The sequence below is a fragment of the Sorex araneus genome, chromosome 3 (genome assembly GCF_027595985.1).
Source record: "Sorex araneus isolate mSorAra2 chromosome 3, mSorAra2.pri, whole genome shotgun sequence".
Lineage (NCBI taxonomy): Eukaryota > Metazoa > Chordata > Mammalia > Eulipotyphla > Soricidae > Sorex > Sorex araneus.
Genome location: NC_073304.1, coordinates 42603182 through 42630983, shown reverse-complemented (window position 1 = coordinate 42630983; position 27802 = coordinate 42603182). Strand labels below are relative to the sequence as shown.

At 38.9% G+C, this 27802-nt stretch overlaps 2 protein-coding genes across 3 annotated transcripts in view; one reads left to right on the top strand and one right to left on the bottom strand.

Annotated features, from left to right (window-relative positions):
• Positions 1 to 2648, bottom strand: part of EXOC5 (exocyst complex component 5) — a 67175-nt gene extending 64527 nt beyond the window's left edge. Inside the window, exon 1 of the mRNA XM_004601773.2 lies at positions 2345 to 2648. Coding sequence (XP_004601830.2) covers positions 2345 to 2371 — 27 coding nt within the window. The 5' untranslated portion in view covers positions 2372 to 2648. The remainder of the gene's footprint in view (positions 1 to 2344) is intronic.
• Positions 2649 to 2771: 123 nt separating this feature from the next.
• Positions 2772 to 26921, top strand: AP5M1 (adaptor related protein complex 5 subunit mu 1). Of its 2 annotated transcripts, none has more exons than XM_004601775.2 (8): positions 2772 to 3136; positions 6747 to 7392; positions 16048 to 16275; positions 18241 to 18380; positions 19277 to 19362; positions 19462 to 19580; positions 23217 to 23313; positions 25724 to 26921. In XM_004601775.2, the coding sequence occupies exons 1-8, from the start codon at positions 3063 to 3065 to the stop codon at positions 25804 to 25806; spliced, it is 1473 nt and encodes a 490-aa protein (XP_004601832.2). In that variant the 5' UTR covers positions 2772 to 3062; the 3' UTR covers positions 25807 to 26921. The 2 variants fall into 2 exon arrangements, with proteins under 2 accessions (XP_004601832.2, XP_054986336.1); XM_055130361.1 differs by lacking the exon at positions 2772 to 3136 and adding an exon at positions 3251 to 3411.
• Positions 26922 to 27802: the final 881 nt, after the last annotated feature.

Sequence of the window (27802 nt, the reverse complement as noted above, 5' to 3'; positions counted from 1 at the left end):
GCAGAAACAGGAAATGGGAGCAACAGAATGAAGATTGGTTTGTTTTCTACTGGACTCTAAATATATCAACTCTTCACTTGAAAACTTATTCAAGAAATAAGGTAGGGATGAAAAGATGAACATGTTTCTGAAACATTACTCTTACATTTAATTATAACTATTAGCTCAATATACATTCAATTCTTATGAAGTAGAACCAGAGAGATAGTAGTAAGCAGGTAAGGCATTTTTGCCCTGCACCAGACTGACTCCTGGTTCAATACTCAGCAACACACATGGTCACCCAAGCACAAGGAGTGATCCCTGAGCACAGAGTCAGGAGTAAGCCTAGTAAAGTCAGGATAAGCCCTGAGCACAGCCAGGGCTTTTTAAGTATGGCTTAAAAACAATAAATAAAATTCTGACGAAATGGCAAACTCATCAGAAAGATATGTAAAGACAAAGTTCTAAGATCAGTAATGCATACGCTTGAGGTTGCCTTATGAGTTCCTATGCCACAGGGATTTTCTCTGGTAAGTGAAAAATTACCTGCTACTTGCTAACTAGAATCATTAAGTTAGTTACATTTAAGCCCTAATTCTGTCTACCTACTTTATTAACTGATAAGACCACTGAAAGTAAAACATATTTTCTCTTCTTCCCTCCCCTACAGATGGAGGTAGTAGGTCAGGCCAAAGTCAAATCTATTTTTAAACTACTTTTGTAGACTAATGTGATCAAACATTTAAAGAAAAACAGACACACTGAGCTTCAATACACAACTGAGGATATCCAGCCGTAATTAATTGTATGGCAAACAATAATTTCCTATTAATAAATGGCGAGTCATCGAATTCATTCAGGTTCAAAAACCTGTTTGAAAGGCCAAAAGAAACTTTTGATCTTTAAGAGATGTTAAAAATAAAGAACTACATACAGAACTAGTCTCTTGCCCAGAGCCAGAAGAATGGCTGGCAACAAAATATCTCCAGAGTTACTTATGAATAGAAGACACAATTTTTTTAAATTTATTTATTTTTATTAATGAGCCACCGTGAGGGTACAGTTACAGAGTTTTGTGCCTGTGTTACAGCTATACAATACTCCAATACTCATCCCTTCACCAGTGCCCATTCTCCTCCACCTATGGCCCCAGGGTCCCTCCCTCCCCCAGCTGCCCCCCCCCCGGAATTCCTTATTGTTCTCTCTCTCCTTTGGGGTGTTATGGTTTGCAATGGGGATACTGGGTGATGTTAATGTAACATATCGCCCAGAATGCAGATATGTGAAAACTCAATCAACCGTGTCTTGTCATTAACAACCCTTAATTCACAACTTTTATATTAGATGCTCCCCCCCCCAAAAAAAAAGCAACACTCAACAAGCGGCCAGAATCTCTAGATACAGCAACAGTACCATAAACCACAAAAGCAGCTGCAATTGGAACAGAAGAGGGATCCAATTTCTACTTGTGGAGAAATCACGGTTAACTCCAGCTCACTTGCAATGAGTTTCCTCATCCCACCCCAAGTCGCGTGTTTTCATTTCACAGGAGATTTCTCCCCAAACGTTCCCGCGGTTGGGTGCTCTAATTAAACAATTCCTTCCCCCTCCCAGTCCCTCTCCCCGCCCCCCCCACGCCCCGCCCCCATTCTCTGCATCAGCCTCTCGCACCGGCGCGCATTGAACTCAGCGTTAACTTTCAGAGCCGGAAAACGTTCCAAGACACCCGGGAAACGCCCGGGACATTTCAGTGGGAGTTCGGGCCGGCACTCGCCGCCCTCCAAGACCCAAGAGCGGGTGTTCTCCGCCAGAAGGCAGTCAGGGCGCCGCCTCCCGCGCCCCTTCCCCCAGCCCCTTTCCCTGTCGGATGGACCCGGTAGGCCTTGATGGTCCTAAGACATCCACACAGGCGGCGGCTACTCGTAACGGCGGTGTTCCCCTCCGCCCTCCCCCAGCTCGCGGCCCGATAGAATATTCCCCGGGTGTTGCAAGTGGGAGGCAACCCCCAGGCCGGACTGGCCCGACGCGGGGTTCCGCGCTCGCGACTCGGCGCCCCGAGTCGGCGCTGCCCGGTCTCGCAGCCGCCGAGCGCCCCAACCTCCGAGTCTCCCCGCCCAGCCCCGCGGACAGGCCCCACCCCACCCCACCTTCTCCTCTCAGACTCGGGGCCCCCGCCCCTGACGGCCTCGGCTCCCGCGACCCTCCCCCTCCTCCCCCGGCCCCGCCCGCAGCTGGACACCGGAGCCGCCCCCCACCCGGCGGCCGGGCGCAGCCCGCAGCTCGGCCCGCCAACCTCGCGGCCGGCCCCGGTGCACCCCGCGCCGGGCCTGCCACTCCCCAGGCGAGCCGCCGGCACCCCTACCTCGAACAGCTCGGCCGTCGTAGCCATCCCGGCCGGCTGAGAGGCTCGCCGCGCGCTGCCTGCCGTCTCCTCTTTACATGCTGCGCCTCAGCGGCGCCGCTCCCAGGTCCCCCGCTCGCCACGCCAGCTCGGGCTCCGGGCCGCCGCGGGCTCTCTCCCACTGCCACCAGGGCCCAGGCGGGGCGGCAGAGCGGCCATGAAGCGGAGTCGCAGACGCCTGTCAGCTGCCTCCCGGCGCCGCCCGCGCCGCTCCCATTGTCACCGCCTCGCACGCCGGAAGTGAAGCTGCGCGCGCCCGGGAGGCTGTCGGGAGGGGCGGGCGAGGGAAGCGCGCCGCTGGCGAACCGCCGCCGAGTTCGCCGCCCGGCTGAGCGAGGAAGCGTGAGCCTCGCGGGCCACCATCCCGGAAGTGAACTGCAGAGGAAGAAAGTCTTCGGGTTGCTGGGATGCTAGGTGCGGCTTCCCCGAATCCGACGGGGGGGCTGGGTGCGGTGGGGCGGGGTGGGGGCAAGTGTTGGCTTGGAGAAACAAACACTTTAGTCACTCCTCCTGACTGCGCTGTACGTGTGCCGAAGCCGATGTGTTGGTGAGGAGCCGAAGGTAGCTCAGATTAAGTGCGCCGGGGGACATGAAGAAGAGTCCATCTGAGCAAGCAGGACCAGCGGCGCTCTTCCTCCCAGGCTACCTTAGGGATGAACTGATGCTTTAGTGGTTTATCATGGCTCAGCGGGCAGTGTGGCTTATAAGCCACGATCCGGGAACTCCACTCGGTGGCACCGTCCGATTCTCCAGGTAATTATCCTCATCCAGTGAATACCGGAAGGGAAGATGGATGGTTTGTGTGGCAGTGCGTCCCCGGTCCACCACAGTGGGCAAACTACTGAACTTGTGTTTCATTCCTTTTATCTCATCAGAATAAAGGAGGATTTTTCTATAATTCTACCTCATGGTCTTGTGAGGATTGAGAGCGCCCTGCATATTTTATTTCCTTATATTGAGTTTCCTTAAACTTGATTTCACCTGCTTCATTTGGAGCTGATGAAAAGAAAGGGAAAAAATTCTGGAGGGTACGTGCAAGGGTACTTTGGAACAATGTTTGCTGGGCAGTCTTGGTTGTTATTTTCTCATCTTACTGTGTTTCTCTGCTAGAAATTTTAGGTTTACCCCCACCAACACACACACACACACACACACCATCTCGAATTTTTTTAAATTTCTCATTGTAGAGGGAAATTGAAAGCTTTTTGGGGAAGTATTAACTTTTTTCTTATATAGTATGCATTGATCTGGTTCCACTTTTAAAATTTGCTACATTTTGTCCAAATAGTTTAATGAAGAGTTTAGCAAATAGTTTAGCAAAATAACGCATCATACATTGGGGATGTGATTTAGGGATAGAGCACTTGAAAGATTATGTGTGCTATCCTGAATTCAATTCTTGTGATAGCTTAAAAAACGTGGCAATTGAGTAATCTAATTTCTCTATTTTTTTTTTACTGGCTGTTCAATGTATCACTGTCATCCTGTTGCTCATCGATTTGCTCAAGCGGGCACTAGTTGGCTATTTAATGAGAATTATTTTTTTACCACAATTTTTTCCCCAGGGTAAAACTCTATAATGAAGTAGCAAGTAACTCTTTAAGTTGTGATTGAGATAAAAATGAGTGTAATTCTAAATTAAAGTGGCTGGCAGTGGAAAAATTCCCTGTGCAAACAGATTGTGTTAGCGAAAGCATCAGAACTGGATTTACATTTTCTTGGGGTTACATTTCACATTTGTTATTGGTGTATCCCAAGTAAGAACAAAAGTAGCATCAACCTCATTGGCCCATACCAGCTACTCAATTTTATGTTTTGGGGGAATCTGTTTTTACTCTTCCAGTCTGTCTCTCAGGGTAACTCTTATGTATTTGATGCTATCTTTTTATTTGTATATAAAAAACTTTTGAAATTACAGAATCAAGAGTGAAGTGGACTTCATTCTCATTTATTCAATTAGTTAGCTTTTACAGTACATTTTAAATAAGCATATATTTTACTTTGTTTCTCTAGAACAGCACTTTCCATTGGAATTTTCTGCAATGGTGGAAATGGGCAATGTTCTAAATCTATGCTAATATTGTAACCACTAGCCACATGTGTAAAGAAATTTTTGGCATGTGGCTATTGTAACTATAGAATTGTTTCTTAAATTTTAAGTTTAAATAACTACATCTCTATAATGGCTATTGGAGCATATTTAGACCATTACTTCTTGATTGCCATGGTTTTTGTCATAGCATTTTACCCTACTCCTTCCCTACGTGATGGTCTCCCAGGTAGCCTCCTATTCAGCCATCAAGACAGTCCTCAAACAGCTCCAGAGGACAAATAATTAGCTTCTCAGAATGTTTTCACCAGTGTACACACTCACCTTCAGTGAAGGGAGCATTCCTAAGTCTCCATTCTTTACTAACACTTGTTCCAGTTTTTGTCAGAATTTATGTAAAGGCTATTTTTATTTTATTAGCATTTCTCAATAGAGCAGTGATTGTAAACCTTTTGATATTACTTCTCAGATCCTCTACATGGTCCTTCCTTTGTTAATTTATTCTTTGGCAGTTGTTTTCTCCCCCCCACCCCCACCCCCCTTCATGTTAATTTGCAGAATTTATTGTATATTCTTACAGTATCTCTTTCAGAGTTAATTGTATATTCTATGTCACTTTAGCTGTTAAGAGTTTCTAATAATTATTGCTTTATGCTTCCCTTGCTTGAATAAAAATTACTAATTTTATTGCAGAGTGCTATCATTTGGGAACATTTGTTTAAGTCTTCTGTTTCCCAATGATAGCTTCCCATATTATCTTCTCTTAATCATTTTATTTATTGTATTTAGATATTTAATTCATCTTTACATCTTTGCATGTAATATTAAATAAATCATGGACCACTTTAAGTGTGGTATTAAAAATCAAAGGCCAGTTTTCAAACATTATCATATAAGTAGAATATATATATATATATATTTTTTTTTTTTTTTTTTGCTTTTTGGGTCACACCTGGCAATGCACAGGGGTTACTCTTGGCTCTGCACTCAGGAATTACTCCTGGCGGTGCTCAGGGACCATATGGGATGCTGGGAATCGATCCCGGGTCGGCCACGTGCAAGGCAAATGCCCTCCCCGCTGTGCTATTGCTCCAGCCCCTAGAATATATTTTCTTCATTGATGATTTGTGAGACTATTGATGTTTACTTTGTCTTGTATATAATCATTGGTACTGTTACTTTATTCTAGTACCAATACCATACTACCATATGTCTGTGACCTTGTTGATTAAAGAGGCTTAGGTAAATTAGTTTATTTACACAAAAGTTAATAGCTAGGGGCCAGAGAGATAGTGCATTAGGTAGGACACTTAGCTTGCACGTGACAGACCCAGGTTCCATCCCCAGTACTTCATGTGGTCCATTGAGTCCCTGCCAGGAGTGATCCCTGAGCACCATTAGGTATGGTCCAAAAACAAAAAATAATTTGAGGTACTGTGATTTACAGTACTAGTAAGGATAGAGTTTCAACACCATACCCTCCTCTATAGTGTCATTTCCTCTCCCGACCCCCCCTCCAAAAAAAACTATACCCATTTTGTCCTTCCACCAAGGTAAGTTCAAATCTGATAACCAGTTCTCAGGTTCTGTTGCCTTTGGTTGTTGTTCCCTTACTAAGAACATATCTTTCTTTTTAATTAAGAAGTGACCTAACACTTGAAATTATCTTCTATTGTACTTCCCTAAAAACGAACTAGTTGGTAGCTTACCATTCAGCCTAGAGTATGCAAACCTAAAGTAATCTCTGACACATTTTTTTGTAAGGGATTCAGGATAGCTTACTATTTCTTAAGTAAAATACATCATATCTTTTAAATTTGTATAAAGTCAACTAAGGAATCCAAAATTGTGGATTAAACGAAACCATTTTTTTTATCCTCCTCTACTAAGATGTAATCAGAGAAAAAAATATCCTTATTGAAACCTAAAATATTTCCTGGTATATATTTCTTGCATACCAAGACTCGGATTAGGATTTTGGATTAGAAGTGTATACTCTCCCTATTTTAAAAAATTAATAAAATTGAATTAGGAGACATTACTGATGCCTGCTTGAGCAAATCGTTGAAGAATGAGATTACAATGCAACTTTCAGAAACAACCATAAGAGTTGATATACCAAGTATAGAATAGTGACTATGTTAGGTCTTAAAATGTAAAATACTTTTGTATGTCTTTTGTGAATCTCTATATTTGTCTTGTGTTTATTATTGTTTTGCATAGGCTCTTGCTTTTTGGTTTTCTATTCTCCATTTTTGTTTTACTTAAAGAAACACTGGTGACTGTTTTTTGTTTTTTTTTTTCATAATACAGACGGTATCCAACTGTTGAAAAACGAGCCAGAGTCTTCAATGGAGCAAGTTATGTGCCTATTCCCGAAGATGGTCCCTTTCTTAAGGCATTATTCTTCGAACTTCGATTACTGAATGGTGATAAGGACTTTGTGGAAAGTCGAGATAGTTGTTCTCGCATCAATAAAACATCAGTCTATGGACTACCAGTAGGAGGTAAAGAACTCTGGCCAGTGGTTGGATTTGTGAAGAATGGCATGGTATATGCTTGTGTTCCACTAGTTGAACAGACGTTATCCCCTCGCCCACCATTAATTAGCATTAGTGGAATTTCTCAAGGCTTTGAATTGCTTTTTGGGATACAGGATTTTCTGTATTTGGGTCAGAAAAATGACATGGAACTCAATACAAAATTGAGCCAATTGGCTGACTTGGTTCTACAAGCTTGCCCATTTGGCACTTTGTTAGATGCCAACTTACAGAATTCATTAGCTAGTATTAGTTTTGCTTCTGTGACTCAACAACAAAAACAACCAGCCTGGAAACCTGGAACATACAAAGGAAAACCACAAGTTTCAATTTCTATCACTGAAAAGGTAACATCTATGCAGTATGATAAACAGGATATAGCAGATACATGGCAAGTTGTTGGAGCTGTCACTTGCAAGGTAAATTTTTCTCTGATATTTTGTCATAATATTTAACCTCTAAGGAGAAAAGTAAAATTTGCTGTTTTACATTATTAAATGATGTTCAGATACCATTAGATTTGAGACTAGTGAAACTTTGCTACATTTTGTAATTCTTTACTAAATGTTATATATTGCTGTGTAATGAATTTCTCTATTATCTAATAGTAGACATTTGTTATCTTAACTGTTTCTGAGTCAGAACTTCAACAACAGTTTAATTGGTACTTCTAGTATGGAGTTTCTCATGAGGTAGCTGTTAGAATTTCAGCTGGACTACAGTCATCAGGAAATTTTTTTGATGACCTGAAGCTAGATGATCTATTTGCAAGGTAACTCACTCATATGACCAGCAAGTTGGTGACATTTGATGGTGGAAGCCTCAGTTTCTTTTTTCTTTTTTTTTCTTTTTTTTAATTTGAATCACCATGAGCTAGAGCATTACAAGCTGTTTATGATTGGGTTTTAGTCATACAGTGTTCCAACACCCATCCCTCTGCCAGTGGTTTCCCAGCACCAGTGTCCCCAGTTTCCCTTCCCAAATCCCCCCACTCCGGCCTGCCTTTATGGCAGGCACCTCTGTTTTCTCTATCTTTTTCCCTCTCATTTAAGGCATTATGGTTTGCAATATAGATGCTAAAAGGTTATCATGTACATCGCTTCACCTACTTTCAACCTAAGTTCTTGGCCAAAGTGATCATTTCCAACTATTGTTGTCGTACTGGACCCTCTATCTTAACTACCCTCCATCTAAACACTTGTGGTTGTTTTTAAACATTGACCATTACTCCTGGCCCCTATTTTCCGTGAAATTGGATAATAGTCTCATACTATTTTTATGTCCACAAATGAATGCAGTCATTTTATATCTTTCCCTCTCCTTCTAACTCATTTCACTCAGCATGTCCAGTCATTTATTTGAAAATTTCGTGACTTCATTTTAACTAATTGCTGTGTAGTATTCCATTGTGTAGATGTACCATAGTTTCCCTATACAGTCTTCTGTTCTCGGGCACTCAGGTTGTTTCCAGATTCTGGCTGTTATGAATAGTGCTGCAATGAACATAGAAGTGCAAGTGGTGTTTCTGCTGTGTGTTTTTGGACCCCCATGGTATATTCCCAGATGTGGTATTGCTGGGTCAAATGGGAGGTTAATTTTTAGTTTTTTGAGGACTGCCCATACTATTTTCCAAAATTGCTGGACTAGACAGCATTCCCTTGAGCAATGAATGAGAGACTCTTTCTCCCTGCATCTGAGCCTGCAGTGGTTGCTCTTGTTTTTTTGGATATACCAGTCTCTGTGGCATTAGATGATACCTCATTGTTATATTGATTTTAATCTCACTGATGATTAGTGATGTAGAACATTTTTTCATGTGCCTTTGGCCATTTGAATTTCTTCTTTGAGGAAGTTTCTGTTCATTTCTTCTCCCCATTTTTTGATGGGGTTGGATTTTTTCTCTTGTAAAATTCTACCAGTGTCTTCTATATCCTTGATATTAACCCCATATCAGTGGATATTGGGTAAATAGGTTTTCCCATTTCATGGGCTATCTTTTATCTTGGTCACTGTTTTCTCTTGAGGTGCAGAAGCTTCGTTGTTTAATATAGTTCCATTTGTTAATCTTTGCTTCTACTTGCTTGGTTAATGGTGTTTCGTCTTTGTATGTAAAAAATCACAAAGGCGTGCGCACAAGAGAGGGGGAAATGTGTGTGGTGTTCATGGGCTCTCGGGGCTGCGCTCTCTCGCTCTCTCTCTCTCTCTTTCTCTCTCTCTCTCTCTCTCTCTCTCTCTCTCTCTCTCTCTCTCTCTCTCTCTCTCTCTCTCTCTCTCTCTCTCTCTCTCTTCCCACCACATCCCCCCTTCAATGTTCGGTGTTCTCGAGCCGCTGTGTATAGATTGGATTGGGATGGCTCCTCCTTGTGCTCCACTTCTGTGTATGCTGCTGTGCTCTCTTCTCTGTCTCTGTGGTCTCTCCTCTGGTCTCTTCCGACCTCTCTCTGTCTCTGCTTCTGTGTCTTCTCTCTTGCTTCTGTGTCTTCTCTCTTGCATCTGTGTCTTCTTTCCGCTTCTGTCTCTTCTCCTTGCTTTCTTCTTCTCCTCCACTTTGTCTTCTCCTCCACTTCTGTGTCTCTCCCCTCTGTGTCGTCTTTGCTGCTTCTGTCTTGCCTCTACTACAGTCTTAGTTTATATAGCAATCACATAGGGCGGTAACACAAAGGTGGGTTGAACATTAACAAATCAACAAAGAGGAGTGAGACCATTTCTCCAGGAGATTACCAAAATCTCATCTAAAGAGATTATTTCAGATTACTAGGAGATCTGCTCAAGCGTGGGATCCAAACAAGGGTGTGTCACTTTCTTAGCTAGTAAATCCACTTAAATAGTTGTAGTAAATCTACTTCAAATATTTCTAGCAATGTCATTCTGTATGAGTACAGTAAGAGATATTAACTTAAAGTTTGGTTCTTTCTGAGGACATCTCACTATATTTTTCTAGACCACAGTCCTCGGGCCAGGTTAGACTTCCTAACCTCAGCAGTGTCGTAGTCTCGTCCTTACTTTTGGATCATGACAGCATTTTTCTATGAACATGCTCTCAACTTATAGTTGAGTATTGTGGCGCTTTGGCCTGGCCCATTTCAATGCCAGGGTAGCTCACAGCTTGCCCTGGGTCCTTTTCATCCCTCGTCAGGACCCTGCTTTTGGGGTGCTAGGAACTAAGGGCAACTGAGTCAAGAAAGCAGATGCCCAGGAGTAAATATTATTGGAGTCAATCAGCTCCCAAGTTACAAAGTATAATATTAACTGTCTTCCTGTGTCCATACAGAAAGGGCATTGCTTTGAGGTAAACTAAGTTCCCTGCGGCAAGGCTAAAAGGACAAACCCAATGTTATCCTACATTTGTAGATACTTTTTTAAAAAAATTTTTTATTAATTCACAGTGAGGTACAGTAACAAAAATCTCATGTTTGAACTTTGATCATATGGACATCTAACACCCCTCTGTTCCACCACCAAAATCCCCAGATTCCCCCTACCCTTCATTCTACACCTCCCCCTGTCTGTATGGCAGACAATTTGCAAAGTATTCTTTCTCTACTTTAGTTATCTTCGATATTTCAAGACCAGTCATACCTGCTGAAAATGCAATGTTAAACAATGTGTTTTGTATTGCTTGTTATGGATAAAATATAATATTGCACAGCCGCAAGAATGGCCACATACTCAAGAAATTCTAAGATTTTAATAATTAGGGTCTGCAGAAATCGCTGCAGCAAGTTGCTCGTTTGGAGATTTATCTGTGTGTCTCTGGATCATGGCCAAGTGGGAGCTTAAGTAGAAGGTGGGCTGATGTGACATCATTTTGTGTCCCATGGAGGTTGGGGAAGGCCATCCCACTCCTCCCCTATCCCGTGGGACTTGGGATTTACCATCTTGCCACCACCTCGAACTCATACCTGGTGCTTCTCACTGACTTCTAGAAAGTGGCGACCACTGGGGCTATTAGAGGGCAGGCAGAGGGATAGCTCCCACCATCCCCGCCACCCCCATCTGGAGCAGCCCAGCGGAGAAGGCCTTTTGCAAAGTCCAGGGGCGTCTCTGCCACAAGTTGCTCAGGTCCGAGATTCATCTGTGTGTCCTCATCTTTGTAGATACTTTTAGTTTAAATGTTATGGAGGGTTTTGACTACATTTTCTTCTATATATCTTATGGCTTCAGATCTAATGTTGAGTCCTTAATCCGTTTTGATCTGATTTCCCAAGGATTGCTTTAGCTGTTTGTGGGGGGGTTATTGTGAATGAATTTCAGGAGTGTTTGATCTATTTCATTTGAAAAATGTACGGGTAACCTTATAGGTGCCGCATTGAATCTAAATAATGCTTTGGGGAGTTATTTTTCCCAGTCTGTGAGCACGGAATGTGTTTCCATTTCCTCATGTCCTCTTTTATTTCTTTTTGTTGTTGTTGTTTCTTTTTTGTTGTTGTTGTTGTTTTCTGTTTATTTTTTCTTTTTGCTTTCTCTCTTTTATTTCTTGAAGTAGCATTTTGTAGTTTTCTTTGTACAAGTCTTTCACCTCCTTAGTTAAGCTGATTCCGAGTTGTTGTTTTGGGTTTGTTTTGTTTTGCCTTGGTTTCTTTTTACAAGAATATCCTTGTGGGGCTAGAGTGATAGAATAGCGGGTAGGGCGTTTGCATTCTGAGCTGAGATGTGTGTGCCCTAATCCTGGTATTTTATTTGGGGGGAGGGGGGCAGAGGTGGAGTGGAGGTAGCAGGGAGTCACACCCTGTAATGCTCAGTGGTTATTACTGGCTATGCATTTTGGAATAACTCCTGGCAATACTCAGGGGATCGAATGATAGGGATTGAGTCTGGGTCTGCCACGTGTAGGACAAGCACTCTACCTGCTGTACTGTCTTTCTAGCCCTTGATATGGTTTAAACAGATCTTTTAAGTGAATAATTATTGGTGGTTTCCATAATGTTGTGATTTTTTTCTGATTGTCTTGAGAATATTATACTGTGAGAAGTTAATGAGCATAAACTAAACATTTTTAAAATTTAATAGTTTTTGCTCATTTTATCATCAATAAATATCTGTCAAAATAAAAGAGCTTTTTAAGAACTTATTTTATTTATTGAAGTTCTGTGATTTACTATATCATTAATGATGGCCTCCCGTGTACAAAATTTCAACACCACATCCATCACCAGTGTACCCACCTTGATACCCCCAAGCGCCCCAGTGCTCCTCTTTTTCAACCTCCCTCTCCCAATTTCAGCTGTGTGGATCAGTTCTCCCATTGTGTTGCCTTTGGCCCTTTGTTCTTGCTGTGTATCCATCCTAATGCCTCACATATGAAAAATATTATTCTTTATCTTCCTTCTTACTGACTTCACATACCATGATATCCTCTAGTTTCATCCATGTCACAGCAAATTGCATGATTTTTTTCTTTCTTAGAGCTGCATAGTATGTGTATGTATATTGAGCACTCCTTTTATTTTTATTTTTTATTAGAGAATCACTGTGATGTACAGTTACAAACTTATGAATTTTGTGTTTGCATTTTACTCATACAGTGATCGTTTACCCATCCCTCCACCAGTGCTCATTCTCCTCCACCAATGATCCCAGTATCCCTCTCACCACCCCCACTGCATTCCCCTTTGTTCTCTCTCCTTTTGGGTGTTGTAGGTTGCAATTGAGTGACCATTATGTTCGGTCTACAGTCTACTTTCAGCTCGCATCTTCCAACCCGAATGGGTCCTCCCAACATCCTCTACTTGGTGTTCCCTTCTCTATCTGAGCTGCCTTTTCCCCTAGCGTGTGAGGCCAGTTTCCAAGCTGTGGGGCAGACCTCCTAATCCTTATCTCTACAACTCTTGGGTGTTAGTCTCCCACTATGTTACTTTATATTCCACAGATGAGTGCAATCTTTCTATGTCTGTCCCTCTCTTTCTGACTCATTTCACTTAATATGATACTTTCTATATAGAACCACTTATATACAAATTCCATGACTTCATCTTTTCTAACAGCTGCATAGTATTCCATTGTGTAGATGTACAAGAGTTTCTTTAACCAGTCATCTGTTTTGGGGAACTCTGGTCTTTTCCAGATTTGGGCTATTGTAAACATGAGCACTACTTCTTGATCCATTCATTCATAGTTGGGCATTTAGGTTGTTTCTATAACTTTTGTACCAAGAGTTAATGTTTTGTGTTTGGAAACAGATGCTAAGCAGGGTATCAGTTGTATAAGAGTTACATGCTGAGTTGTATGAGAGTTCTCTTCCTGTTTTTTGGATAGATTTCTGTGCTTTCCATAGAGGCTGAACCAGATGACACCACCCCCAACAGTAAATGAGGATTCCTTTCTAACTACAACCCACCAATGCTTCCAGTTTCCAGTCTTTGATATATACCATCACTGTATCACTGTCATCACTGTCATCCCGTTGTTCGTCAATTTTCTCGAGTGAGCGACAGTACGTCTCCATTTGTCCCTGTTGCGTGCTAGTGTAGCCTGATGGTGTATTGGGGGTTCTTTCAGGGTCAGGGGAATCAGGACCATCATTGTTACTGTTTCTGACATATTGAGTATGCCACAGGTAGCTTGCCAGGCTCTGCTGTGCAATATATGCCATATTCACTGGAATGACTTGGTACCCCAGTGTTGTTTTTATCTACACTTCCCTAATCATGATGACAATGAGCACTTTTTCATGTCTATTGGCCATCTATGTCTTTGAGAACATGTTGTTCAGCTCCCTGCCCCATTTGTAGATGGAGTTGTTGAATTTTTTTGCTTCTGAGTTTTGTGAGTGCTTGATAGATCTTGGATATTAGCCCTTTACCTGATGTATTATGTGCAAAAATTTCCTCCCATTTATTAGGGTGTCCTTTAATTATAGCTTGAGGTTCATTTGTTGTGCAGAAGGTTTTTTGATATTGTTTTTGTTTTTGTTGTTTTTGCCTCTGTGGTCATCTTATATACCTATATATTTATACCTATATATTTATACCTATAAATATACACAAATATACCTAGGTGTTTAATATACATCTGCAGGAAAAACCCAACTTTTTAAAATTCTTGTAATTTGAAACTGAATACATACAGCCTACAGTAGTAGGTAGTACAGTAGTTCTAAAATAAAAACATAAAATATTTTTAAAATTTATGACAAGTATAAAACTTACTTGGCAGCTTTGTTTTCATGTTAAATAGGCATTTGCAACTGTCATTAAAAGACCTTCATTTGCCTGCAGATACATTCATATGTTAGTCAAGCAATAGATAAAATATTTCACATTAGGATTGAAAATATAAGTAGGGCACATAATATGAAAGATACCATTAAAGAAACATTCTTAAGTGTCTTCTGACATAGCACACTATTGGACACTAGAGATATGAAGAAAATAAAATCCTGCTTTCAAAGATCTTAAAGCCTCAAGATGGAAATAAGCAGGAACACAGACAAACCTTTAATAGGCTGGCAATGGTTGTATAAAGCAGACTGTATACGACAATGAAACTAGCTGTTAGCTTTTGAAACTCAGCATGAAACTTTCATTCCTACTACTCTTAAAATATTTTGCAGCTCTAATCAAACCAATATTTTTTTGTCTTTTTTTCTGGCCACACTTGGCAGTGTAGAGGATAGAGTTGGGAAACGTGGAGAGGGAATATGGTATTAGGGATCCAAACCTAGGACTTTTAGACATGGAAGGCATATGTTCTTACTCTTCAGGCACATCTCCAACCCAAACAATAAGTCTTATATGATTCAGTTAACTAGTCTTTTGTCTTGGATTTTTGTTTTTTGGGGTTTGGGGTTTTGTTTTTGTTTTTTTTTTTTTTTTTTGGTTATTTTGTGGAGTGAGGGAGGAGTGCTGGGCATCTAGCCCAGGGTATATCTGTCACTCATGCAAAGCAAGAGCACCACTGCTGAGTAATTCCCAGCTCTAAACTGGCTATTAATTTGATATTCATTTAATTGGGTATCCTAACAGAGGTAAATGTCAAACTGAGCTTAGGTACAAAGGAAGAACCTCACTTACCCCTCCTACCTCCTCTCACCCACACACAGCTAAGAGATTTATCATTCTGTTTCATTAAAAGAGCTACAAGATTTATGGGAATAAAGGTGTTTAATATAGGAATTAGGGTTTACTATCTACAAGAAGAGCTGAAAGTCTAAAAATCTCTGATTCTCTGACTGCAGCCTTCCAGAAGAAGGTACTGATAACTTTATTGTGGGGCTTAGAAATAGTCTCTGAGAAGCCAGCGTGTCTTTCACAATCTGAAAACACAAATCATAGAAAGTGCTGCATCTGGCCCCCTCAGTCTTTGAATGGGAGTTCAGAGCAAAGTCTGTGAAACTGTCATACCTGGCTTCTGTAACTTTCCAAAAATTCTGGCTTCCCTTTTCCTTTTACCTTTCAAATCTCCTGAGTACTTGCCATTGGCAAAGTAACCCAGACTCAATGGAATTTTCTGCATGACAGGAAGGCTGGAGAAGGTACAATAAAACTTCAAAAGAAAATATTAAAAGATCTATGTTTATAAGGGGAAAAGACTGGGTGAAATATCACATAGAAAAAGCATAAAGGTATAATTAAAATTATGATTTATTTAGAAATGGGAAATTAAGATTAATTATATCTACAACATAAATTGCAGGTTAGAAAATGATTAAAGAGCAAGTTGGAAGCCGATGAAAGGCTTTAAAAAGGTAATACAAAATACAGGTGAAACTATTGAAAAATTTTGAGCATAGATATGATCAAATTAGAATTAGAGGAAAACAAATCTAGATACGTGTAGACAGCTATGACAGATTTGAAATTCCTCTGCCAATGTGTTGTGACCAGGGTGGAGATAAGTCAGTGAATTAAAATAACCTTTTTAAGGATTTTAAACCTAAGCGGAAGGCTGTAGGAAGGCTGTCCCAATCTGTGTCATGGTAGAAATATTAACGGGAACACAGAAAGTAAGAAAACGGTACCTTGAGAAGATAGTAGGCTAAGTTCTGGAAGATGAGTCATATGTTCAGAAAAGCTTCACCCATAAGATGTATGCTTTTAAGATACTAGTAATACCTTTTTCTGTTTGTATTACAGTGTGATTTAGAAGGAATCATGCCAAATGTTACCATCAGCTTGAGTCTTCCCACCAATGGATCTCCACTTCAAGACATTCTAGTTCATCCTTGTGTGACTTCTCTTGATTCTGCCTTTCTTACTTCCAGTAGCATTGATGCAATGGATGATTCTGCATTTAGTGGACCTTACAAATTTCCCTTCACTCCACCTTTAGAGTCATTCAACTTATGCTTCTACACGTCCCAGGTAAATGGCTCAGAGAATTGGGGATTCTGCTAGTCTTTGTGTCTGAATTATCTTATATGCAATTCATTCATATATTTGGTTCAATCGGAGCGTTGGTGGTTCAGTGGTAGAATTCTCATATATTTGGTTCAAATGAGAACTTGTCACTTATTACTATAAATTATTAATCAACAAATGTGAAGATTCAGTTCTTTGAACTTAGGATTCATTTCTAGTGTATATGGTAATAATGAATGGTTTGCAGATATTGGTGTTCCAGAGAGATTGTATAGGAGTTAAGGCACTTTCCTTGCACACAGCTAATCCTATTAATATCACCTGTACCACATATGATCTCCTGAGCACTACAAGGGGTCACTTCTAAACAGAGCTAGGGGTACACTCTGAACAACATCAATTGTGGCCCCAAAACAAATCAAAGTCATGGTGATTTTTAATATTCCCCAGTGAGGAATCCATGGTCATGGGTTAGATCATGGTATGATTAAGGCATGACTTGATTCCTGGACATAAAATATCTCTAAATCCCAGATAGCTAAAGTTATGAACTTATTGTGTTATTAATAGCTATTTACTGTGTATTGCATAACTACTGTGTCAGATAGCTATATTCACTATAAATTTATTTTATTTATTATTTTTTAAATCCTTAATATTAAGAGATATAATTAGCCCCATTTTTTAACAGATAATTGGATCTCAGAAGATCATATACACAAGATCATATAACTTATAACAAGGCCTGGACTAGAATCCAAATCTTCTAAACTCCAAAAATCAACCTCTTTTCTACTCTACTGTTTTTCTCTTGTCCTGATTGTGAATCAATAGTTTAGAAAAATCAGTAGCACTGTCGCACTGTCATCCCTTTGTTCATTGATTTGCTAAAGCGGGCACCAGTAAAGTTCACTGTGAGACTTGTTACTGTTCTTGGCATATCAAATATGCCACGGGTAGCTTGCCAGGCTGCTATGCCGTGCGGGTGGAATACTCTCCGTAGCTTGATGGGCTCTCCCAAGAGGGATGGAGGAATCGAACCCGGGTCAGCCAGGTGCAAGGCAAACGCCCTGCCCGCTGTGCTATAGCTCTAGTAGTTTAGAAAAATGTATTAGTTTAGAAAAATCAGTCTAGCTTAAGTAAAGGGAATTTATTTTGAGAACATAAGTGGCAATTTTATTGTTGCATATTGATAAGGACATGTAGCCATACTGAGATGAGTCAAAAATAAAAATCAGAATCAAGTTTATTCAAATTTACACTGTCCATCTCAATTCTTCTATCTCATTTTCTTTTAACTGGCATTCTTTGCACGTGACCTTATAGCTCTAGGGCTTGAGTTGTATAAATTGAGTCTGCCTCTTCAAATAGACCAGACTACTGATTAGCCCATCCTGGCCTACTGGTTGTTTTCCCTTGTCACTTATTCAAGATGAATTGAGTAAGCTACACCTGAGCTAGGGGGTTGGGGGGCTAAAGAAGACAGCAAAAATTTGTCACATCATCACTGATTAATATGTCTAACACAAGTCCTGCAATGCATATTATAGAGAATCTAGAGGACAGAAACTTAATAAACAGAGTTGGAAAAATAATGCACTATCGATCTTAGTAACCTTTCTTCTCTCTAGAAAGAGAGAGAAAAATATTTTCCCTTTAAATTCAGTCATCTGTTGCATGAATGTACAATATTATATATTTACATAAAATATAACTGCACCATCTATTATCAAAACAACATGGAACAATACACAGATGTTGATTATGATAATGTTACAAGTCAATGTTACTTCAATTAAATTGTAAAAATACGGAGTTTTTACAACTATAACCCATTAGTCATTAAAAGCATATATTTCAAAAAAAAAGCATATATTTCTATCATTGTGTTTTCACATTCACCATTTTAGACATTTTAAACCTATTAACCTTGAGAAGGATATAAAAAATATGTTTGTTTGTTTCTAGGTCCCTGTCCCACCAATTTTGGGTTTTTATCAAATGAAAGAGGAAGAAGCACAACTAAAAATAACAGTTAATTTAAAACTTCATGAAAGTGTGAAAAATAATTTTGAATTCTGTGAAGTTCATATACCTTTTTATAATAGGTATGAATAAAATAATATGAAGCCATGATTTCTGCCTTATTTAGTAGATTCTTACTGTCCTATATTCTTGCTTTATAACTTTTTTCAAGATGTAAATTTTGTAAAAACAAAAAGGGGGGGGCTGGAGTGATAGCACAGCGGGTAGGCATTTGCCTTGCACGCAGCCGACCCGGGTTCAAATCCCAGCATCCCATATCGTCCCTTGAGCACCGCCAGGGATAATTCCTGAAGTAAAATAGGAATAATTTATTTTATGTCATTTTTCTATGTTAAAGTTGTCAGAAAACTAAGCATCAAAATAACTTCATGATTATTTCATTCATAACTATTTCCTGTTTTTAATCACATTTTTACTTTTTTGATTTTGTTTTGGGGCCAACTTGGCTGTCTCTGAGTTTATAGCTCTGTACTCAGGGATTCTTCCTGACAGTGCTCAGGGCACCATATGCTTTACCAAGGATCAAACTTGGTTCAGCTTTCTACAAGTTAATTCTCTCCCTGTAAGTCCAGTTAACTACTTAGTGAATTAAATTAGTTTGTGTTATAAGTTTACTTCCTCGTCTTTTTTTAAAAGTTCATACTACGGCATAGTTCTTTTTAGATGATACCTCAGTATATGATAAAGTCATATTTTAAATGTTATATCAATCCATGTATCTTCAAAATACTTTACATGATATATGAAATATATATATATGTATTCTATATGATAAAGTGCATTTATCAGCAAAAATGTTTCTGGGTAATTTTTTGTTTATTTATTTATAAATATTCAACTCCTGTGAATTTTATGCCATATTTATATTAACCATAACAAATTTGATTTACATCTCCAAATGTTGTTAAGTTTGTGATCCTTTTCCTTTTTTTCTATCATGTCCTTTTCTTTATTGAAGAGGTCCAATTACACATGTGGAGTATGATGTTAGTTTTGGCCAGATAGAAGTATTTCGAGAAAAAAGCTTACTGATCTGGATTATTGGTGAGCTAACTTTTATTTATATATATATATATGTTTTTTATCATTTGTGGTGAAATCTATTTAATTTAGAATTGTTGATTTGTGTGTGTGTGCTTTTAGGACAGAAGTTTCCAAAGTCACTGAAAATTAGTCTTTCTGGAACAGTAACATTTGGAGCCAAGAGTCATGAGAAACAGCCATTTGACCAAGTTTGCATCGGAGGTACAGCATATGTAAAGGTAAATCAATGTAGAAATATATCTCACTACATCAGAAATCCTTTCTTTGTTTCTAAATCACATGTATGTTAGTTGATTTTTAATGTTTCTGGCTATTTTGTGAGAGAATTCTGTTCATGTTGTCAGATACTATATTTTTCAGATTTTTGTGAGATTCATTTGCATATTAATCACATTTTATTTAATACTTAAAATATTTTAATGTAAAACACCAAAGTATAATCAAAGTATCCAAAAATAACCTATTCTACCCAGCTTTTCATCACACTCATACACTAAGCCAGACAGATAGTGATGGGATTAAGGCACTTGCTTTGCATGCAGCTGACCCAGCACCGTATATGAATCCCTGAGCATCACCGGAGGTCACTCCTGAGCAGTGCTGGGTGTGGATCCAGCCACCACCCCATTGGAATACATTTAAATTTAAAAATTTTATATAGGAATATGAAATGTAAACCATGCCTTCTCAGAATATTTTAGTGATACATACCAATCAATATTTGATCAGTGCTGACTGCTTTTGATATTGTAAAGAAGAGTGATCACTTTTGACCAAAGTGATCAAAGAAAACTCTGTAAAATTGGAGTTTTAGCAAAATGCTAAGGATTAGAGAAGCGTGAATATGAAAACTTAAGAGTGACTAACATTTATATATATAGTATCACACTGTATCACTGTCATTCCGTTGCTCATCGATTTGTTAGAGCGGGCACCAGGAACGTCTCTCATTGAGAGACTTATTGTTACTGTTTTTGGCATATCCAATACGCATGGGTAGCTTGCCAGGCTCTGCCGTGCGGGCGACATACTCTCAGTAGCTTGCCAGGCTCTCCGAGAGGGGTGGAGGAATCGAACTCGGGTCAGCTGCGTGAAAGGCAAATACCCAATTGCCGTGCTGTCTCTCCAGCCCAAGAATAAATGGTACACTTAGGAATCAGTGTTAGAAACAATAATACACATAAGACTGAATAAGTAAATTAGAAATAGATTTTGTAGAATTTGAATATTACTTGGAGCCAGTAGTACTCCCTAAGTATAGTCAGGTGTAAATCGCAAGTCTTTCATGTATAAGACCCTGGGTTCAATTCCCAACACTAAAATAAATAAATAAAGATAAAAAGAAACTTGTTTAGCTTGATCTTTATTTAAATATAGAAATAAAATTATTTTTGTAAGCAAAAGGAGACCTTCTTAGCAATGCTTTGGAGGCCCATGCCTAGAATAGCAGTATGTTTTACCACTTGAGCTATCTATCCCAAAAAAAGCAAAAAACCAAAAATAGGTTTTTAGTCAAACATGATATTTTTCTGTTTTCTTAGATATAACTTCAGATTTAAAGTTCTTGGTCAGCACGTAAATTTTATTTATTCATGTTTTTATCACACATAATGTTATGAGTATACCTAGAAGCAAGTACTGATAGAGAAAGTTGGAAAGAAATGAGCTTTGTAAAGTCATGTGTGTTACTGGTAATAGCCATGCAGGTAACTAGATAGTTAAAAATCTAAAGCTTTTATTCTTAAAACAAGAACTAAAATTTATGTATTTAGAGAGTTTCCTCATTGGGATGAGTTAGTTAAGGCAGTTAACAGTGAAATTGAGTAAGAGCGGGAAAGAATACCTTTTTTTGTTTGTTTGTTTGTTTGAGTACAGTGTATAAGTACAAGAACAATGCAAGGCAAATACAATGGTGAGACGTTGGCTATGTTCAGCTGTTTGGAAGATGATTATTGATACTGCTCATAGGATCAATAGAACTAAGAATTTTTTTTTTTTTTTTTTACTTTTTGGGTCACACCCGGCGATGCTCAGGGGTTACTCCTGGCTCTGCACTCTGTAATCTACTCCTGGTTGTACTCGGGAAACCATACAGGATGCCGGGGATTGAACCCGGGTAGTTCAATGCAAGGCAATGCCCTACCTGCTATATAATCGCTCTGGCCCCAAGAATTTTTTTTTAATGTGAGATTTCTGCCATACATTTTTCCTTTCAAATATAGGGATTATGACTTTTCTATCACCTAGCCAGTTATAATGTCATTGAAAGCATGTAATATAGATTTGGATTCACGGAATAGACTGAATTTTTATATTATCTAGTTATTTGAAAGTCTATCTTGTCATAATTTCCAGCATCTAAAATTATACCAAGCAGGCAAGCAAAATCTCTTTCCTATTAGAAATAATTTGAGTTACAGCAAGAAAAATAATTGCTGGCATCTGAAAATTCTCGGTAACCGAGAGTATTTCGCCCGCACGGCAGAGCCTCGCAAGCTGCCCATGGTCTATTCCATATGCTAAAAACAGTAACAAGTCTCACAATGGAGACATTACTGGTGCCCGCTTGAGCAAATCAATGAGCAATGGGATGACAGTGACAGTGATCTGAAAATTATATTCAATATATAGAGTCAGTCTAGCAATAAAAAGGAGAAAGAAAATGGGAGAAATCTGGAGAGAATGGAAATGGAAGAAGTACAGAAAAATAAAGAGCAAGCAGAGAAACCAAGGCAAAAGGAGACTGGAGCTCCAAAAGGTTTAATTCATAATGTTGTTTTAGTTCATATGAATAATCTTGTGACTCAGACTTACCCCTGTACTTGCATTCAGAGAAATTACTAATGGCTTCTCTACTATAGCACAATGTAAAATTTACACTTATACTGATGTACCACATTATCAGTTAAATCCATAATGATGAATTATATTTTAGAAAGGTTTTATGGGTAAGAAAACAAGGTGATTTGTTTGTTTGGAGGGCCACATCCTGCAGTGCTCAGGGCTTACTCCTGGCTCTGCACTGAGGGATCACTCCTGGCCAGCTGGGTGATGCCAGGGATCCAATCTGGGTCTGCAAGGTAAGCTCCCTACGTGCCATACTCTCCAAAGAGAGAAATTTTTAAGCTAACATTGGTAAAAATTTAAATGTCTGTTTTCTGAAAAATGAAGTAGAGTATCTCATCCCCTCAAACACCAGGTTAACTGGTTTCCTTATCAGTGATTGATTTGTAAAACTATTATAACAATAGAAGCTTCAGAAGAGAAATCACAGAAAACCAAACACCACAAGTAAAAGAACACCAACTTTCATGGTCATGCAGGTTGTACTTAAACAACCTCTACTTGCACACAGTATTTACAAACACATCCTAGTTGCTTTTTATCTCCAGAACTTCACTTTCCTTGTTGTTTACAAAATATGTAGTCAGGCACTGCTTCCCTGAGAGTCTAGAGCTGTCCTTCCTGAATCCCTGCCCCCCACCTCACCCCAATCAATCCTGCTTTTTATCCAAAGAAAAAATAGGGAAGGGGGCATCAGCTGATCTATACTCAAAAAAAAGTAAAGTAAAATGAAATAAGGATCCCTGTATGAATTCAGGCTCAGACTCATATTGGTGATACTTGGTATTAGTTCAGCTGTCCGTTGAGCACTTTGTTATAGCATCTTTATAAACAAACAAACTTAATGCAAAAATATGTCCATATATTATATATATACAATATTCAATTTAATATCCATGATATTTGTTTTGTGAATTCTGTAGGTAAATTCCTAAAACTGTATTAAAGGGGAAAGTGTAACTATTCTTTTTATCAAATAATTCAACTCAACTTACAATTTCCTTTTCTAGCTTCATTTTAGGATCTTAGATTACACTCTCACTGGATGTTACGCGGATCAGCATTCAGTTCAAGTTTTTGCATCAGGGAAACCGAAAATAAGTACACGTAAGTTTTATGGACTCAAGCTACCTTGATGACATTTAAATGCTAATTTATTACCTAAGGTCAAGTTCAGTATAACACAAAGAGATCTGAATATTCCAGTCTGTGACATTTTTTTTTTCTTTTTGGGTCACACCTGGGTATGCACAGGGGTTACTCCTGGCTTTGCACTCAGAAATTACTCCTGGCAGTTCTCGGGGGACCATGTGGGGTGCTGGGAATCGAACCAGGGTCAGCTGTGTGGAAGGCAGACGCCCTACCTGCTGTGTTATCACTCCAGCCCCAGTTTGTGAAAATTCTTACCTAATCTCATCCTTTACTACAAAAAGACATTATTTATGTCTTCTGTTCATAATGACTTAGATGAGCAAGGATTGGGAGAGAGGTCAACTTTAGAGTTGTGTTGTTTTGTTTTGATTATTTAGAGATTGTTCTCAGAGACTGGGTGCTAGACAAACAAGGGTTTTGATTATGACTTTATTAGCCATGTAACTTTGGGTAAATGTATTCTCAACATTTTGGTTTCCTCATCTATAAGCTTTTTTATTGGGTTCAAATAAAATTCTGTTCACATTGTGGACAGACAAATAGCTCAATCACCTGAGCATATGTTTTGTATACAGGAGACCCAGGTTCAGTACCAGACAAGGAATAGTCTTCCAAGCACCATCGGATGTGACCCAGAAACAAACTACTTAGCATACTACACAGTATGAATGGATTCAGTATATGTTAGATAGGATTATTTCTGTTTTTTAATTTTTAGCAAATGTTACCACCAGTCAGCACCCTCTCCTTTTTACCAATAGAAAGGCAATAGGACGGTTTTCTACTTTCACTTGTGAAAATATATATTTGCTATTTATGAAAATATAGGAATATAACTCATTAAATAATACAAAATTATTTAATTTTAATTGTTACAATACACAGTTTAGAATAGAAAAGTAGATAGAAATGAATTGGAGTTAGCTAATTATAAACAGAAACCTTTTATATAGTAAGGGAAATAAACTTTCTATATTTAAATAAATACTTCTTACACTGAGTTAGTGAATGTAAAGAGGCAAACCTTTAAAATCTTTTATTTAAGGGATAGATCTCTGTAATGTCTAAAATATTTAAATATCTTATTAATATTGCACATACTATAATAATTTTCAGAGAGCATACTACAAGATGGAACATTTCAATTATATAGCACTTCCCCCCCTCTTGGATTTATGACCACACACCCAGCTGTGCTCAGTGTTACTCCTGATTCTGTTCTGGGATCACCCGGACAGTACTAGGGGGACCATACACTGTGCTAGGGATCTAACTCGGTCATGTGCAGGCAAGGCAAGTCCTTACCCCGCTCTGTTATAAATTAGCCTTCTTGACCTTTATTTCTAAGGTGGCAAAAGTTATAATAATGCCTTAATAAAATAGAACTAAAGTGAATATTTCCAGGTCAGGAATATAGCTCAGCAGTATATAGCATTTCCTTGTACGTGGAGGTCCTGGGTTTCTTTTGTTACTACAAAAAGAAAAGAGATAAGATTTTGTTTTTTAATTTTTTTATTTTATAAAGTAGTCCACAATATTTGATTACATTTAATATTCAAACACCAATTCCACCACCATTACACTTTCCTACCACCATACTTTTTATGTTTCCATTCCAAACCTCAACCCCTGCCCCAAAGCAGAACCAAAATAATATATTTTGTAGTGTTTGTTATGAAAAACCGCTGAAAATGCTACAAAAAAGTTTCCTTAGAGGAAAGAGTGTAAAGATTGTTTGTATTTCACCCAGGGGCCATTAAGCTCTTCTATCACTAACATGTTAAAGATTGAGCCTTGTGTACACATATGTATGTAAAAAAAATATTTCCCTCTAAGATTGGTTACCTCTTACTTTGAACCCCATCAGGTGTGGTGTGGAAAGCAGCCTTGATCATGGTGATGGTTGAGTTCTGAAGGCTTTTGGCTGTTGGGGTGGGGAGGGGGGTCTTACCTGCCCCCCTCTGGGGCGCCCCAGATGAAACAACCTGGCCCAGGAATCTGGTCGCGGCATGGTTATGGCAAGTGTCATGTTATGCTCCCTTCTGGGAGAGAAGGACATGCGACTCTGGATGGTGGTGGCCAATGACAAGATTTGAAAAGAATATATTGAAGTGTTGCTTTTGTTGAAATGATCGTGTTTTATCCACAGTTTTAAATAATCTTGACTTTGGGGACAAAGGCATATAAGTAGGTCAGTAATAGAGGCATATTTTACTTACATGTGAGGCCCGAGTTTCAATCCCTAGCATCACACACACAAACACACACACACACACACACACACACACACACACACACACATTATGACTTTATTTTCCTTCACTGAATCTTTGTTAAAGAAAATGTTTGTTTTCTTTCTTTTTAGATCGGAAACTAATTTCCTCTGACTATTACATTTGGAATTCTAAAGCCCCAGCGCCTGTAACATATGGATCATTATTATTGTAATTGTCTTGTGTGTAAGTGGGATTTATACAATAGTAACATAAAGGAAATCAGTCTTTAAGTATGTGTACATATAAAATTTAGTTCATAAAATGAATTAAAAGTCAAATGAATGAATTATTTTTTAAAATTCTTTTTAATATGTTAGTGTGATTTGAAAGAACATTTTAAATACTAATGTCTTCAATTTTTTTTTTTTACCCTTTGATTTTATTCAAATTAGATTTAGAACATGAAATAATAATGACGCATTTAAGGCTTAGTAGGCCTTGATCACTGCTACCTGTCCTTGTTGCAGACAAAACTAATCAATCACAGTACTCTTTCTCCCTAGGGCCTTCTTACGTATAACGACTCGTGCTGCCTTTCAGCACAGAGCTGTAGTGAGTGTCTGACATACCACATCAAAAACGAAATGAAATCTATTTGCTCTCCCAACCTAAATACTTAAGCTCCTTGTACGCTGTGTTTTGTATACCTGACACCACATTAAAAGCAACTTTGTCAGGGCTTTGGAACTGAGTGGTAGAAGGGTTGCTTATCTTACGAGAACCTTGATTCAATCCCTGGCTCATAAAGAAGAAAAAAAGGGAGATTGGAAATAACTCAGAGGGCTGGAGCGCATGTTTTGCATGCAGAAGCCGGGGTTGGATTCTTGTATAGCATACTTTCCTGTGCACCACACTGGGAGTAGCACCCTAGAAACCTAAAAATCAAAAACAAAACATAAAACAGTCTGAAAAATGACTAGTGTAGAAAACTTGTTAAATAGAAACCTACTTTTAATCAGAAACTATCCTAATGGCTAATAAAGAGTGCATGGTTCTAGTTAAAAGTGATTTATCTCTGTTCTAGAGGTACTTTTCAAGCTTATCAATCTGCTGTTTTGCTTAGGTTGTCAGTAAGCATATTAAAATGCTAGGCATAGTGTTTTGTGATCACTGAATTGTCTGCTGCAAAATTCTTAAGATAAATGTAATATTTTCTTCATATATTTATCAAGAAAATAGACGTCTTTTACTTTTTCTTTATTGCTGTATAAAAATTCACTAATGAATAAATTCAGGTTAAAGTCAAAAACCATTCTATGAGTGGAGAATGTCATTTAAATTTTATTTCAGTCTCATGTAGCCTATTTTAAATTTGTTTGTTTTTGTTGTTGTTGTTGTTGTTGTTTTGTTTTTTTGTTTTTGCTTTTTGGGTCACACCTGGCAATGCACAAGAGTTACCTCCTGGCTTTGCACTCAGGAGTTACTCCTGGCAGTGCTCAGGGGACCATATGGGATGCTGGGAATCGAACCCGGGTCGGCCGCGTGCAAGGCAAACGCCCTACCCGCTGTGCTATTGCTCCAGCCCCTATTTTAAATTTGTTTTTGTTGCTTTCCTATGAACCTTCTCTTGACTTCTTTGGGAAACATCATATTCTTTATTCACTGCTTGCTGTTACAATTGCTTGTCACATTCTGTTTCGAAGTAGTTCATTGTCCAGTTGAACTTAGGTGACTATTTAGGAAAGAATGAAATCTTGATTGTTAAACCTTGGTCCATGTTGGGTTTTTTTAACAGAACAGAATTAAAAATATTTCTCAATATGCATTACATACTAGTATGCAATTATATCTTAATCTGTATTTTTTTAAAAAGTGTAGGAAGAACTTAGAAAAAGCTTACTCTTGAAAGAATCATAGTAGCTTGTAGGTACATTGCATAGAAATTAAAGTCTGAAATAATGATTTAAAAAAAAACAACAGGGGCTGGAGCGATAGCACAGGTTCAATTCCGGCCGACCCGGGTTCAATTCCCAGCCTCCAATATGGTCCCCTGAGCACTGCCAGGGCTAATTTGTGAGTGCAGAGCCAGGAGTGACCACTGTGCATTGCCAGGTGTGACCCAAAAAAAAAAAAATCCAACTTTGGGGCCATACCTGGCAGTACTCAGGGTTTACTCTTGGCTCTGCATTCAGAAATCATTGCTGGCAGTGCTCAGGAACATTTTCGGA

What these genes read in the sequence shown, in the direction of transcription:
- AP5M1 (XM_004601775.2), top strand. Translation starts at nt 3,063, where the DNA reads ATGGCTCAGCGGGCAGTGTGGCTTATAAGCCACGATCCGGGAACTCCA. An exon ending in TATGCTTCTACACGTCCCAG is followed by an intron (nt 16,276 to 18,240) that starts GTAAATGGCTCA and finishes GTTTGTTTCTAG; the next exon opens with GTCCCTGTCCCACCAATTTT. An exon ending in CTTACTGATCTGGATTATTG is followed by an intron (nt 19,363 to 19,461) that starts GTGAGCTAACTT and finishes GTGTGCTTTTAG; the next exon opens with GACAGAAGTTTCCAAAGTCA.